Source organism: Pyrgilauda ruficollis, unplaced genomic scaffold, assembly GCF_017590135.1.
Source record: "Pyrgilauda ruficollis isolate IOZ18807 unplaced genomic scaffold, ASM1759013v1 scaffold214, whole genome shotgun sequence".
Taxonomy (NCBI): domain Eukaryota; kingdom Metazoa; phylum Chordata; class Aves; order Passeriformes; family Passeridae; genus Pyrgilauda; species Pyrgilauda ruficollis.
The window spans coordinates 236776-250163 of record NW_024520762.1 but is presented as its reverse complement, the minus strand read 5'-3'; the positions used below and the strand labels follow the sequence as shown (position 1 = coordinate 250163).

Here is a 13388-nt window from a genome sequence, read left to right as displayed (position 1 = left end):
TTAAATCCAGATTAAATTATCAGTACACAGAATATATGAAACATACTGTCACGTTCTACAGGTTGAGGTTTGATTTGCATATTAATATTTTGGGTTCTTTTAATAGTACTGTTGATTTCTTTTCTTGTTCTCTTACTTTGTGGGATTTGTTGCTTTGTCATTACAATGTGAGATGCCCATTTACAGAGAGAGTAAACCCAGTCTGAAGTGCCGCAGGTGTCAGTGCTGTGTGCTGAGCTTCACACATTGCCTGTGGGACTGACCTGTTGTTCGTGTTTTTCTTCTAACAGCTTGTTATCACTTCTCTAAACAAGAAGGATTGTTTCATTCAGTAGCTTTGTAGTACTGATATCTTTATATTCTACACAGTTTCTAAATTCGAAAGAGTTTAATTAACTTCATCCTTATAAATTGAATAGGTGTTGTCTGGCTACAGTTTCACCCTTTCCTGTCTTTTCTTTTCTTGCCCTCCTCTGCATTTTCTGCATGGTATCTGTCCTGCTGGTGCTGCCTTCACCTGGGTCCTCTGCATGTGTTTCTAACCCCAGGGAGAAGGAATCACTTTGCCTACTACAACTATCACACTTATGAAGGTAACGCTGTATTTGATACTGTTCTCTCAGTAGTCACTAAAAACTTCTCCAACTGTCAATCTTGTGTTTCTTTATAGCAAATGAAGGACTATATTATTTATCTTAAGGGTTTTTTCCCCAAGGAATTGCTTCTGTGATGTAGTTATCTGTGTTGTTAGTTGCCATTTAATTATTTGATTGGTGAACAAACATCAAATAGATTGTGACTATGCTGTTATCCAAAGAGTTCAACCTTCCAGCTACAATTAATAGCTAAATTTCAGAAGGTGGTTTAGAAGCAATGTTGTAGTAACACTAAAAGTTCTTTGATCCATGTGCTTGCAGAATTCATAGTTAAAATGGTTATTGGGTAAATGGCATGGCATAAAACTTAGCTGTCCTTTTCAGTATTTGACTGTGTTGATGCAGTGGATGAAGTCTGTGATGATTTTTATGGGAAATAATGTTTGGATCCCTAGGAAGATTACCTCACTTTTTACTCTATGGTGTTGCATAGCATCCTTTGGTATTTCTGCTGCCTGGTTTGTCTAACATTAGTGGGAAATGTCAAAGATTTAGGACGTCAGACAGTAGAGACTTGTTCATTTCTTGTAGTGTTTGAAGTTGGTAGGCTAATGTAAAAATAGTTGTGGATCTTCAACTCTCATTAGAGTTTAGAATAATACGCAGATGTGTTCTGGTTTGACCGAGTAGACAAGACAAAGCCATTCTATTTTCATTGTGAAATGTCTGCCAAAATATTTTTTTATTTTATTACTTTTTCCCCCTGTTTCCTCACTTTATTTTCTAGACTGCTGTAGAATGACAGCATGTCAGTGCTGCTCACCCTTTCCTTTATGGTTGTGGAGTGCAGTACTGGGGTTTAAAGAACTGTATTCACGCTTGTGTCCAGTGCTCAGTTATGTGAATTGATTTCAGACTTCCATTTTGTTAATGGCGTTATTCCAGAGAGCAGAAAGGTTTCCTAGAGTGTGCTGAACTAAAAATCATGGATGGGCTCTGCAGGAACACTTGATCATTAACTAGGAAGATTGAAATTTGGTTGCATGTCACCAGGAAAAAAAAAATAAAAAAAAATGACAGCTTTATAAATTTTTATCTCAGTGTGTGAAAAAGAGGTCTTCATACTCTAGACTCAGACTGTGTCTTTGGAAAAAAAGCACTTTAGGATATGTGTTTTTATTATAGAAATAACTCCAGTAGAAATGTCCTCCTGTCAAAACAGAGGCTGTTTATATTTTTGCAGGAGAACCTAGCAGACTCACTTTCATGCCCTGTAAAATTGCACAAATTCATTAAGTTTGCTAGTGAAGTATGTCCAGTTTTTCCACTTCTCCACAGCTGCTGATGTTGCTGTTTGTACGACTGTTTAAGTGTCTGAATATTAGATCTGTATGGTAGAGGATGCACTTCAGTAGCTTGTGGCTGTATATGTGGCAGTCAGCAATTGTCTCTGTATCCAAGTCATGTGAATGAAGCAGTAAACTGAGATGAATCTGATAGTAATAGAAATAGATTGGTCAGACTGAAATGACACTCAGCAGCACTTCGACTAGCTGATTCTGTCGGTATTATCTGTGAATGTGGCTTTTGATGAGTTCAGGAATGTTAATAACTTCAGTTGTACAATCATAATATTTAAAGGCTGAGAAAAATGGCAAACTCCCATATTTTCACATGTGAGCCTCAGATCCTACAAGCCTGAAATTAAAATTACAAAGCATAAATACAAAATAAAAAGGCAACCTCATAAGGCTTTTTTCCTTGCTTAATCACAAAAAAGAGCAATCTTGAGCTGTAGAACAAATAGCAGTGGGAGGTGTGAAGGACATGGAGATATAACAACTTGGACAGAAGAATTGCGGAAGGTTGGAGAAGTGGAAAGCCTTGGCCAGGCTTTCCTGGCCAAGCTTCTTTCTGAGAACAGAACTGCAGGTGTAACACTTTTGCACATGAGTTTGTTGCCTGTTTAAAATAAAAAAGTTTACTATTGTCTCTTTCTGCTGGAAGTGCATATCTTGTCTGAAATTTAATAGTAGAATTATCTCCTGATTTTGACATGGTGTTTCAGATCTGCCCAACCATCTCTTAAGCTTATTAGTGTTTAAACCCTTAGTAACTAGGAACTTGCAGAGAAAATACACTTTTAAAGCGTAGACTTAACTAATTTTATCTCAACAGGTAAAGTCCATTGTGTGACCATTTTTGTTCAACTTTGGGCTTACTTGTTTTCTATGAGCTGATCTTCATAATTTGGTTTGGTCTGTGCAAACTCAGTACTATTTCCCAGCATTGTTTCAAGCATTGGCCTAGTGAAATCGACTGAAGTTACAATTTTCAAAGTGGTATAGGATTCACCTTTTAGTGGTGAAGTAACACATTTAAAATCTATATCCATGAAGGGTGGCCTGTCTTGTTGTTATTTTTTTTTCTTTAATTGTTTAAAAAATGTGTTTGTGTTACAATCCACTGACTTGATGTCCTTACAGTGATTATTCACTTTTGTTCACTGCAGGTTTTTTTAATAGCATTGCTATTTAAAGTGTGAATGGTGACTCTTAAGTGCATAAACTAAGTAATGAAATCTGTTTGTAGTGCATCATTTTCTAAGATCAGCCTTTGTGAACTCTCATGGCCTGGGGAGTAGGGAATAGGGCCTTCACCATAGGTATAGCAGAATATTTATCTTGCTGCAGTGATTTATAAGGAATACATTCCCAATACCATTTAGATGTTTACATTCCAGCTGTTGGAAAACAGGAAATATACTTTACACTGTAGTATAACACAACCATCCTTCCCTTCTGCCTCCCTCCCCTAGAAAAAAAGGCCTTTCATCATTCTTAACATTTATTGTAATTATCTTCAAGATGAAGATACCTTTTGTTGTAGAAATTGGCTTGTAATACTGATGGAGTACAACAAATAACTCAGATAGCTCTGAATAACTCTTTACAATTTTCTCCGTTTTGTGGAAGAAAAATTTGCATTTGTATCTAGTGCTGTGGCTTTAATACAAGGTGTTCTGTGAGTTTACAACGAGATTTATAGAGCTTCTGTTTATATTGACTTCCACTTAAAAATTTGAAGCTAACTAGTAGCCTACTGCAGACAGTATCAATGTATGTGCCGTGGCGTTAATAATATTCTCTAATGCTTTCTTGGAGATGACTTAAAATCACTGTTCTTTTCCACAGGTAAGACATTCTTTGTCTTGCAGCCTTTCTTTTACTTTGCTTTGGACGAGAGATTGGAGAGAAGTTAGAAATGACAGAATTATTTCAGTTTCCGCTCTTATTTAAAGTTGTAGGATTATCTAGGAAATGGGCAGGATTTATATGTATGACAAAACCCATATGTGTTAGCCTGTGAAGGCACCAGCTAAACTGTGCACACTTTGTACGTCCAGCATATTTCTGAGGGGAGTAGGAAGTTGGACTTTTATTTTTTGCCTAATTTTCTGTGAGATGAAAATATAGGTCAATGGAACTGTAAAGATAAGGCCAGAAGTGCTGAAGTCCTGTATATTAAGACTAAATGTCATAGATAAACATTTTGTAGAATTGTCTTTTAATATTTCTCTAGTTCAGTATCTGATTAATTAGAAACAGTTTGGTATGTGGATCACTTGACAGCAGATATTGCTGATAACATATACTTCAGTAAGATCAGTAGATGCTATTAATGTGGGATCTGGAGGTATTTTATTTTCTTTATCTTCTAAACCCATACTGGTATACCCATATAAAATCTTAGAGACTTACAAAAACTGTTGTATTGCTTAAAGTACTAAGGAAATAGAAAAGATTTTTCATGGTACGTTCAGAACAGTAGTTCTTGATTACTTTATTCTTTGCATTTGTAGTAAACAGCTGCTCCAAGTAGGCTTTCCTACTGTCAGGGTTGTTACACTATGAGGAAAAACCAGGTTCCCTACAATCTTGAAACAATGTCACTCAGGTTTTCTTTTTTTGTAAACTTTACTATTCTGAACTAAGTTGCAGTAAATGTAGAAATACTGTGTGAGTATTTGAACTTTATTAACTTACAAATTGATATTTGTCACTTGCTGTACAGATGGTTCTGACTCCAGAGATAAGCCAAAGCTCTATCGTCTACAATTAAGTGTCACTGAAGTTGGAACTGAAAAATTTGATGACAATTCCATTCAGGTATGGAAAAAAGCAGTCTCGCATTACAGTACGGATCTGATCTCTGTGTATTATGTGTCATTGTGGAATCTTAATAAAATATGCTGTACATATGCTTCAAATTTTGAAGGGTAAAATATTGCTGAAATTTTGTATTAATGGTCATAATTATTTGTTTTAATTTACTTCCACTCTTAAATTAAGAGGAGGGTTTTATTATTTAAAGTCAATTTTTATTGTTTAAGGCATTTATTATTTGAAATGGGGTTTTCTTTTTCATAACTGGATCAAATAGTGCATATCAGTGTTATTTTAACTGCTCAATGGCTTTCAAATCCTAGTCTTAATCCCATGGAGGCAGAATATTTTAAGAATATCAAACAAGCATATTTGTATGAAGTTCATGCCAGGGAGTCTCTTACAGTGGCCTGGGTCCATGTCAGTGCATTTAGTTGATTTGTAATTATTTGTGTTGTGTGATTTCATATAAAGCAGAAAGTAGAAGAAAATAGTTTATGACCAAAACAGTGAAAAAAATTTTCATAAAGGGATGTCTGCTGCACATGTTAGTTAAATATGTGTTTTATTATTCTTATTGCATTGAAAAATGAAGTGAAACTTACTGATTTTAGTACCACTCATCTCTGTAAATTCGTAATCAAAGTTAAATAATCAGTGTGTAAATAGGGGAAGCTACATCTTAGTCTTTTTTTATTTCTGCTGCAGTATAATTTAATTTCTTCTATGTTAATTAATTTTATTCCTAGTTATTTGGTCCAGGAATTCAGCCTCATCACTGTGACCTCACTAATATGGATGGAGTTGTTACTGTAACCCCGAGAAGCATTGATGCTGAAACCTATGTGGAAGGTCAGCGTATTTCAGAAACCACTATGCTGCAAAGTGGAATGAAGGTTCAGTTTGGGTCTTCTCATGTATTTAAGTTTGTGGATCCTACTCAGGACCATATTATTTCCAAAAGATCTACTGATGCAAGTCTTATGGTCAAAGGCCCAAGACACAGAACTGGGTGAGTAAATTTATTTTCATCCTACTGAGGATAGAAGGGGAGCCTTGCAAAAAAACACATAATGAAAGCATTATAAATGCCAGGGACTAGTGTGTGAACTCATTTAAAGTGTTAAGTATATAATTTTAATACTTGAGCTCCACCTTGTGATTTTATGTAGCATTAGCAAGTGTGTTTTTCATTATGAAGTATTCAAACAAGTTTTACTCATACTCACTTCTGCGTGAAAAACACTATAATGCCTTATTTTCATGTATTTCATAGTTCATCCAAGCTCCAGGAAAAGTCAAGAAGTTCCTGAATATTTTCAGATAGTCTGGTTTTTGTTTTTTCTCAGATAACAATTTTCAAAATTCGACTAAAAGGATTTTGAAATGGAGTAATCATGAAATGAGACTGTTAAGATAGGGAACTATATGTCTCAATGTAACAACCACGTTTTGTAGTGTGATTACTTACCCACTGGTTTCTGTGTTGCAAGGACTGACATTCCAGAAGTCTGCCCTGTTGTTTCTCATTCATATTTTTGATAGGTGCATAATAAAAATACTAATCATAGATATTGTGACTCATAGGGGTTTCGGGTGTTTTGTTCAGCAGCTATAGAAATACTCAGAAGAAACAATCTTAAAATCAGTTTGTATAGCAGGGGAAAAAAACAACATCCTATTTTCCGTCTTTTCTGGGTCCAAGTGAGGCTACTATTATTAATATACACATTATCGTATGTTATTCAGAAAAGTAACAAATTGGCTTGGAGATGAGTGAAAGAAAGATACCTAGGGAAAGAAGCTTATCTGCTGAATTAATACAGATGTATGCTTTAACCATTTTTAGTTTTTTCTCCACTGTATTTTCTTATGGAAGGACACTGCTTTTTGTAGGCCCTGTCTTCAGAAAGACCTCCAGCCATTTGTCTGTCATGTAATATTCTTGCTTAAATCTTGAGTTCATCCTGCATTTAGCCTGCAGATCAATAAATAAGTGCTCTTGCAAATTTACAGTCAACTGGAAAGGGCTGTATTACTGCAGAGCTTTATCTGGACAACAAAATCTATGGCAAAGGGCTGTTGCAGCTTGAACAATGAAATATTTTTTAAAATCTTTAGAATAAGGAGATAGTAATATGCATTACTATGATTTATGAGTTATTTGCATTATGTTGTACATTTAATACTAATTACCTGAGTAAAAGATTGTAGCTATTCTATTGTAGTAAATGCAATGCCATGAACATGTTTTATATGTATTTATATTTTCTCACTTGACTGGGAAGAAATTAGCTATGAATTTGGCTTTGAAAATGTAATTGTCTGTATAAATATTTTTAAGTTTTATTGATATGAAGAACTAATAGAGTATTAAAAAAAGTTGTTATTATTAACTGGACTCATGGTATAACCCTTGAATTTTAATTTAGTAGTTTTAGTTACTCTGTTTCTTGTTTATTAAATGCTGAACAGCATAATCTCTAAAACATACTGGAAATGTTATCTTGCTTATAGAGCTGTCCAGGAAACCACATTTGATCTGGAGGGAGATATTCACAGTGGAACAGCATTTCCAGCAAGCAAGGTATTGTTTTATGACTAAGTTAGCAATAAATAACAGCATGTGTAAGTTAAATCAAAATTACAATAGCAGTAGTATTTGGGGAAGTGTGGTCAATTTATCAGTCTCCCTAGCTGTTTTTCCTTGTGGATGGGCTCAGATATTATATGCATTGTAATTTTAGATTTGGTTTATTTTTTTTCCTCAAAACCCTTTTGTTTACATTTGTATTGGCATTGGGGATGCATCTCATGTCAAGGATAGTAACATTTTTTAGAAAGGGAAACTCTCCAAACCTGAAGTAGTTTCTCCTCAAATTGACTTACGGAAAGCAGATTATATGCAGGTAGAGATTCTTGGAACTGGTACTTTGTTACCTTGTGTGCGTAGCATATGGCTGTTGTCATTTGTGATGGGGTAAATAAATGTTTTCTATAAAATGTGAAAGGGTGTTCGATTTTAATTTAACTAGGCTTTTAAAATTTAATGGATGTGACTTTAGACTTCAGTAGAGCTCCTGTACACACACTGACTAAACAAACTGTCTCTGCAGTCATAATTATAAACATTTTATGAGGTGATAATTTTTTCATGCTTTCTTTCTGCACTTCTGTTTATAGATTTTGTGTCAGAATTGCATTTTCAAAGAGCCAACAAAGAGTAAATGACACAATGGTTAATGCCTTACTTGCTATGATCACATACCTCAGATGAAATGAGAGAATGAATTATTTCAGTAGTATGAAATGGAGTAATCTTCCCAGAATTGCATTACCTTTTATGTTTTATTTTTGCTATTACACAACTGAAATACTTATAACTGTTTAGTGATACTAATGCAGCAGTGTAGGTATTAATAACTCTGATAGCTTTTGCATGCATTTTTAGTCTTACTTGTTTTCTAACCACAGTCCTTTGATTCAGTTTGTCTACTTTCTTTGTACCATTGGGTAGTGCTTTTATCTTGTATGTGTTCTTCACCTACTTCTGATAGGAATTTTAGTAATATTTGAAAAGGAGGAACAGAAACCTTGTAAACTAATAAAATGTCTTAAAATTTCTCAGAATAAGAATTTCTGGCTTTATTATGTAGCTTATTTCATATGCTATTTGCAGTCATTAGAAAAATACTTCTAGTGGACTTAGGGATTAATGGGAAAAATTAGTTTCTTTTTCAGTTGTGCTGTTTGAGACTGTGTATGTCATCTTGTTAAAGCACTGATGAATCACTCATTTTCTAACATTTGCTCTCTTCTAAGTTTGCTTTTCTGTTTGGAAAAGGGGTAACAGTAAGCTTAATGAAAGTTCTCAGAGACGTGGTGGTGAAAAGTGATTTAGTTCAAGCTCTTGCTTTGAGATGCACTTGTTGGCAGGTTTTCCTACGTTGAAGCAAATTATTTAGTCCTAGAAATTTCTTATGAAATGTTGAAACACTTTCTATTTTACTGATGTCTTGTTTTCTACTCTTCATGCTGTAAAAAATTACTATTTCTTTTGCTGCTTAAAGCAGTGTATTTGTCCCATTCCTGACAGGGTTTGATTGAATTAGAAATCATAAATTAAAAGCTTCCTATTAAGGAGCATGAGACACCAAAAGAAAACAAATCAAATGTTATATAAAAAAATAACAGTTTGAATTGCCCCTTCTTGTCTTGGAAATGTACATCCTGCCAGATCAGACTTTCTGTAAGATCAGGATAAATTATGTTACAGATCAATAGTGCAAACACTTGGAACTATTGCAGAAGCACAGTATGGGAGCATGACCAGTTTTAAATTTGTAAATATTTTTAACTTTGTCTCTTACCTAAAGTTTTGATTCCCAACTCATTCTCACTTTTTATTGTAGCTATACAACTTTTGATTAAATATATTTGCAAGCTACATTATAAATTCTAGCAGTTCATTAACAAAGAACTGCTCCTAGCTGGCTGTTGTTGTCTGTTGCATTGGAAGCAGGCTCTTCAGTGCTTCACTGTGGTGAAAACGCCTGCTGAGCTGTCGCTCTCTGTGCCATACTCCCTTCTTCTGTTTCCCCATCTCTTTTCAAGCCTCAGACCTCAGCTTCATTTTAGTGCTGCTAAGCACAAGTACTGGCTCATGCAGTGCTTGCAAGCTAAGCACCTGTCCTGCTGTTTTGAATTAGAGCACCAGCAGGCTGGACGGTGACAGGACATCATCCGCATCCAGCACAGCCGAGCGAGGAATGGTGAAGCCAATGATTAGAATAGACCAGCAGGATTACCGCAGAGAGGACAGCAGGTAGGAAACATGGGATCCATTACTTCTTAGAATTGAAAAAATGGATTTGTTTTTCCAGTAGATCAAATGCTGCATTAAAGTATTTTAAATTATCTGGTTTTCCATATAGAGAATGAGATCTCTCTCCTAAAAAACCCAGGCTTTACAACCAAAGCAAAAAACTTCACAATACTTTAAAAAACCAAAAAAACTAATCCTTTGTTTCAGTATTCTATTATTTGTGGTTCTCTTTCTGTAAAGTCAGGCTGATAGTCATGTCACATCATTGTTGATTTGTGGTTAAGCATGTCATATGACATGAAAGGTACAATTATGTAAAATTTTCATTTGTCAGTGGCAAGATGATGTGATTTACTTTGGAGAGTGAAATAACCAGGTCATTGCTATGTCCACTGTGCTGTTGTCAGCAGGTGTGGAGTCTGTCCTTGAAGATACTTAAAGACACTTAAAACCTGACTGGACACGGTAGTGAGCAACTTGGTCTTGTTGACCTGACCCTGTTTTGAGCAGGGAAGTTGGATCAGATGATCTCTAGATCAGATGATCTCTTATCACATCCCAGCAAATCAGTGAGAATGTGAATAGAATTTTTTTCTTTCAAAAAATACAAGATTGTATTGCTGTCTACATAAGTCGGCTTTTAAATTTAGGTGAACAGCTGTGATAAATGAATGAAAGGTAAAGTAAATGTACTGCAGGATTAAAACGTGCAGTGATCCAAGTTGTAAAGCTTGCAGTATGAAGCTTTTTGTACCTTTAAATGGATATATTATTCACTAGACAGAAAAGAGAATTCGGAGATGTGAGTGGCAGGAAAAAAATACCAAAAAAGGGCAGAAAGTTGTGCTTCCACTTAAACTTGAATGTTCAAGTGTTCTATAGCAGGGGCATCTTTTAAATACTTTCAGTGAAGTTAGAGTAGAATATTCAGTTCTAATCTACACTCCCTTGTTAGAGTGCCTACCATCTTCAGATTCTTTTTTAGAATTTTATTAAGATTGTGAAGATTTAACTTCTTCTTGGATGACTAGTATTTTAATTGTAATTTTCTTCATAAAAGATGAACAAAAACTTTCTGTACTTTTTATAGCCTCTCAGAAATTCTTGAGGATTCTGTTGTTAATATTTCTTGATCTGTGTTTCTGTATGTGTATGAAGTTTATTAAATTTCTATGAAGAGGATTATCTTGTGCTGTAGTTCTGTCTTTCAAAAACAGAGCCATCTGTGAGCTGTATCTTGGCTTCATTTTGATGGAGAGTTTTTAACATATTAAATTCCTTCTAAAGAGAGTACTCATTGCTAGTTTTTACAAAGGTTTTTTTACCATGGTTCCTGTGTGCAGAAAGTATTTTTAGAGGCGTCTAGGTCACACTTAAATTTGTGACAACCACAACTTCAGAGATCTTCATCACCAGCCCTGACATTGATTTTATATTTCTGTATATATCTTAAATGTCTGTAGTATGTGTTGTGTAATGAGTCTTATTCATCTAAATGCAGCCCTTGTATCTTGTGCTCTTTCTCAGATACATTCACTGTGTTCATGAGAATAACAAATTAGCAAAGTCAGGATGTCAGATTAGGACTTGACAAATTGAACAATGAATTGCCTGAATACATGGAATTCCCCTTTGTGGATGTATTTTGTGGAACTTTAGTTAGGTTTCCTTTGGGATACTCTGGTCTCGTTTTGTGAACTCTAAGGACAGTAATTGTAAACTGCTTTATTAGTTTAAAAAAAACCAAAAATTCTTCACTGGCAAGTTTCAGGTTCTTGTTACTATACAACTTTCAGCCCACACTAAATGTTCTTGTGGGTAGTCTGTGTGTTCATCACTGCTCTATAAAGGTAAATAGTAACACAAATAAGACTTTCTTCCAGTAACTCACTGAATAGGTTGAAGACCAAAGATAAGAACTTGGCTGCCATGTATTTTCATTTCTAGAAAGAAAAAAAATTGACATCTGAGAGCATAACTCCAGTTTACTTACTGGGTATGCTTATTCTGATTGTAACGTGATTCTTGGAAATCAAACATGATGACTATTCATTTAAGGATTGTCGTCATACATTCTCATTAGATATCGGACTATAATTAACATGAGCAAACATATAATAAAGATGAGAAAAGAGAATTTTTGCCTTGGATACCTTTCAGGAGTTGTTTAAGATGTGTTTGGTTGGAAAAGAGTGATGATATGCAAGTGGTGTTAACTGAATGCAGATGCTTACCTGATTCCTTGCTTTAACATGCATTAAAAATTTATACATAGTATGCTGACAGAAACAATCACACAAGGGTGTTTCATTTTTTAATGTAGTTTATCAGAGGCAATCGAGGAGAATGCAGAAGTATCAGGAGAATGCATTATTGCTTTTAATGTGATTTTAAAGTGTAATATTACCTGACGCTATACTAAGAAAGGAGTCAACCCCTAGTCAATATTTATGGCCCTTCTAAACCTAACTAGACTTTCAGACTGGTTTAGCTCAAAGAATTTCATCACCACAGAGAAGCTTTATCTATAGGAGCAATCGCATAAAGACAATATACACTTAAAATGTATCCATTAAAATGTGTTATCATGTCAGAAGCACAGAGAATTACTTCAACTTAGATTTCTAATGTGCAAAGCTTAATTAGAGCGTATTTTTTTTTGTGTGTGTTTTTAGGGGAAGGAGGAAGACGGTACAGGGGTTGGAACTAGATGATCTTCAAGGTCTTCCAACCCAGACCATCCTATGGCTCCATGATTTGTTGAAGGGAATTCCTGTTAGGGTAGTTATATAATTGATTACTGCATCAGTTCCTAGGCAACTAATTTACAGATAGAATTAAATTAACAGTTTTTAAAGAATACTTTGTATTAATTTGGCTCTTATGCCAGTTTCCAAAAGTCTGTGAGCACTCTTACATTAATATCAGGTCTCATCATTCATGACAGTGTCTCTCATTGGCTGGGAATCCAGTTCCTCTGTTTGTGCTGAAACTGATCAATATAATTTTGTTCTAAGGAAAAATAAAATAAATCATCTGCTGAAATCTGTCACTGGTTTACTAGCCAGTTTGTTAAATATTAAAATACTAATATTAAATATTAAAATATTTCTATCTCTTATTACCATTCCAATAATGAAAGATTAAAAATTTTTCTGGAGTTGCCACTATATTTCCATTTTATAATACTGTGTATTAGTAATTTTTCTATGGAAGTCATTAAGTTCTCAGTGAAGAAGCACTTCTGACAGTGCAGAAGTAGTGATAAATTAGTTCATTTTAAATTTATAGCAATAAAAAGATAGAAAATACTACATTTTACACACCAGCTGGGTGCTTTTCATAAAGACAGCATGCTGTCATGTTTGAAATGTAACTGAAATGGCAGAAATTTGTGTACATACTGCCATGCTGTGCCTGCTATTCCTTAACTTTCAACTCCTGCAGAAATTTGATTTGGTGAACGCTTCTTATAATAACGCATTATCTAGGTGGCATAACCTGAGTTCTCTGCTGGTTTTGCAAATTTGTAAAAAAGCAAGCAACCAAACAAACCCCCACCAAAACCCAAAGGTACCCTGGATTTTTGGATTCAGTATACTAAAATTTAGATCTTTTGACATCAGACATCAAAATTATATTGTGGATTTTTACTACAGGAGATATGACACTGAGAGCCTTTATTCAGTTATCTCTGCCTTGTGGCATAACTAATAATCTTCAGGAGAATGACGTTAATATGTTATATTCCTTTCTTTTTCAAAGTTATTGGGGGAAGTAGAAAGCTGCCTGTTGTGTTAC

At 34.7% G+C, this 13388-nt stretch overlaps 1 protein-coding gene across 12 annotated transcripts in view; it reads left to right on the top strand.

Moving 5' to 3' along the window:
- Nucleotides 1-13388, top strand: part of AFDN (afadin, adherens junction formation factor) — a 116809-nt gene that overhangs the window by 45829 nt on the left and 57592 nt on the right. For 9 of the 12 annotated variants that reach the window (XM_041468182.1, XM_041468181.1, XM_041468179.1 and 6 more), the window contains exons 9-13: nucleotides 549-593; nucleotides 4671-4765; nucleotides 5512-5774; nucleotides 7280-7349; nucleotides 9472-9587. In XM_041468182.1, coding sequence (XP_041324116.1) covers nucleotides 549-593; nucleotides 4671-4765; nucleotides 5512-5774; nucleotides 7280-7349; nucleotides 9472-9587 — 589 coding nt within the window. The remainder of the gene's footprint in view (nucleotides 1-548; nucleotides 594-4670; nucleotides 4766-5511; nucleotides 5775-7279; nucleotides 7350-9471; nucleotides 9588-13388) is intronic. The other 3 variants (XM_041468184.1, XM_041468183.1, XM_041468188.1) reach the window with 1 other exon arrangement.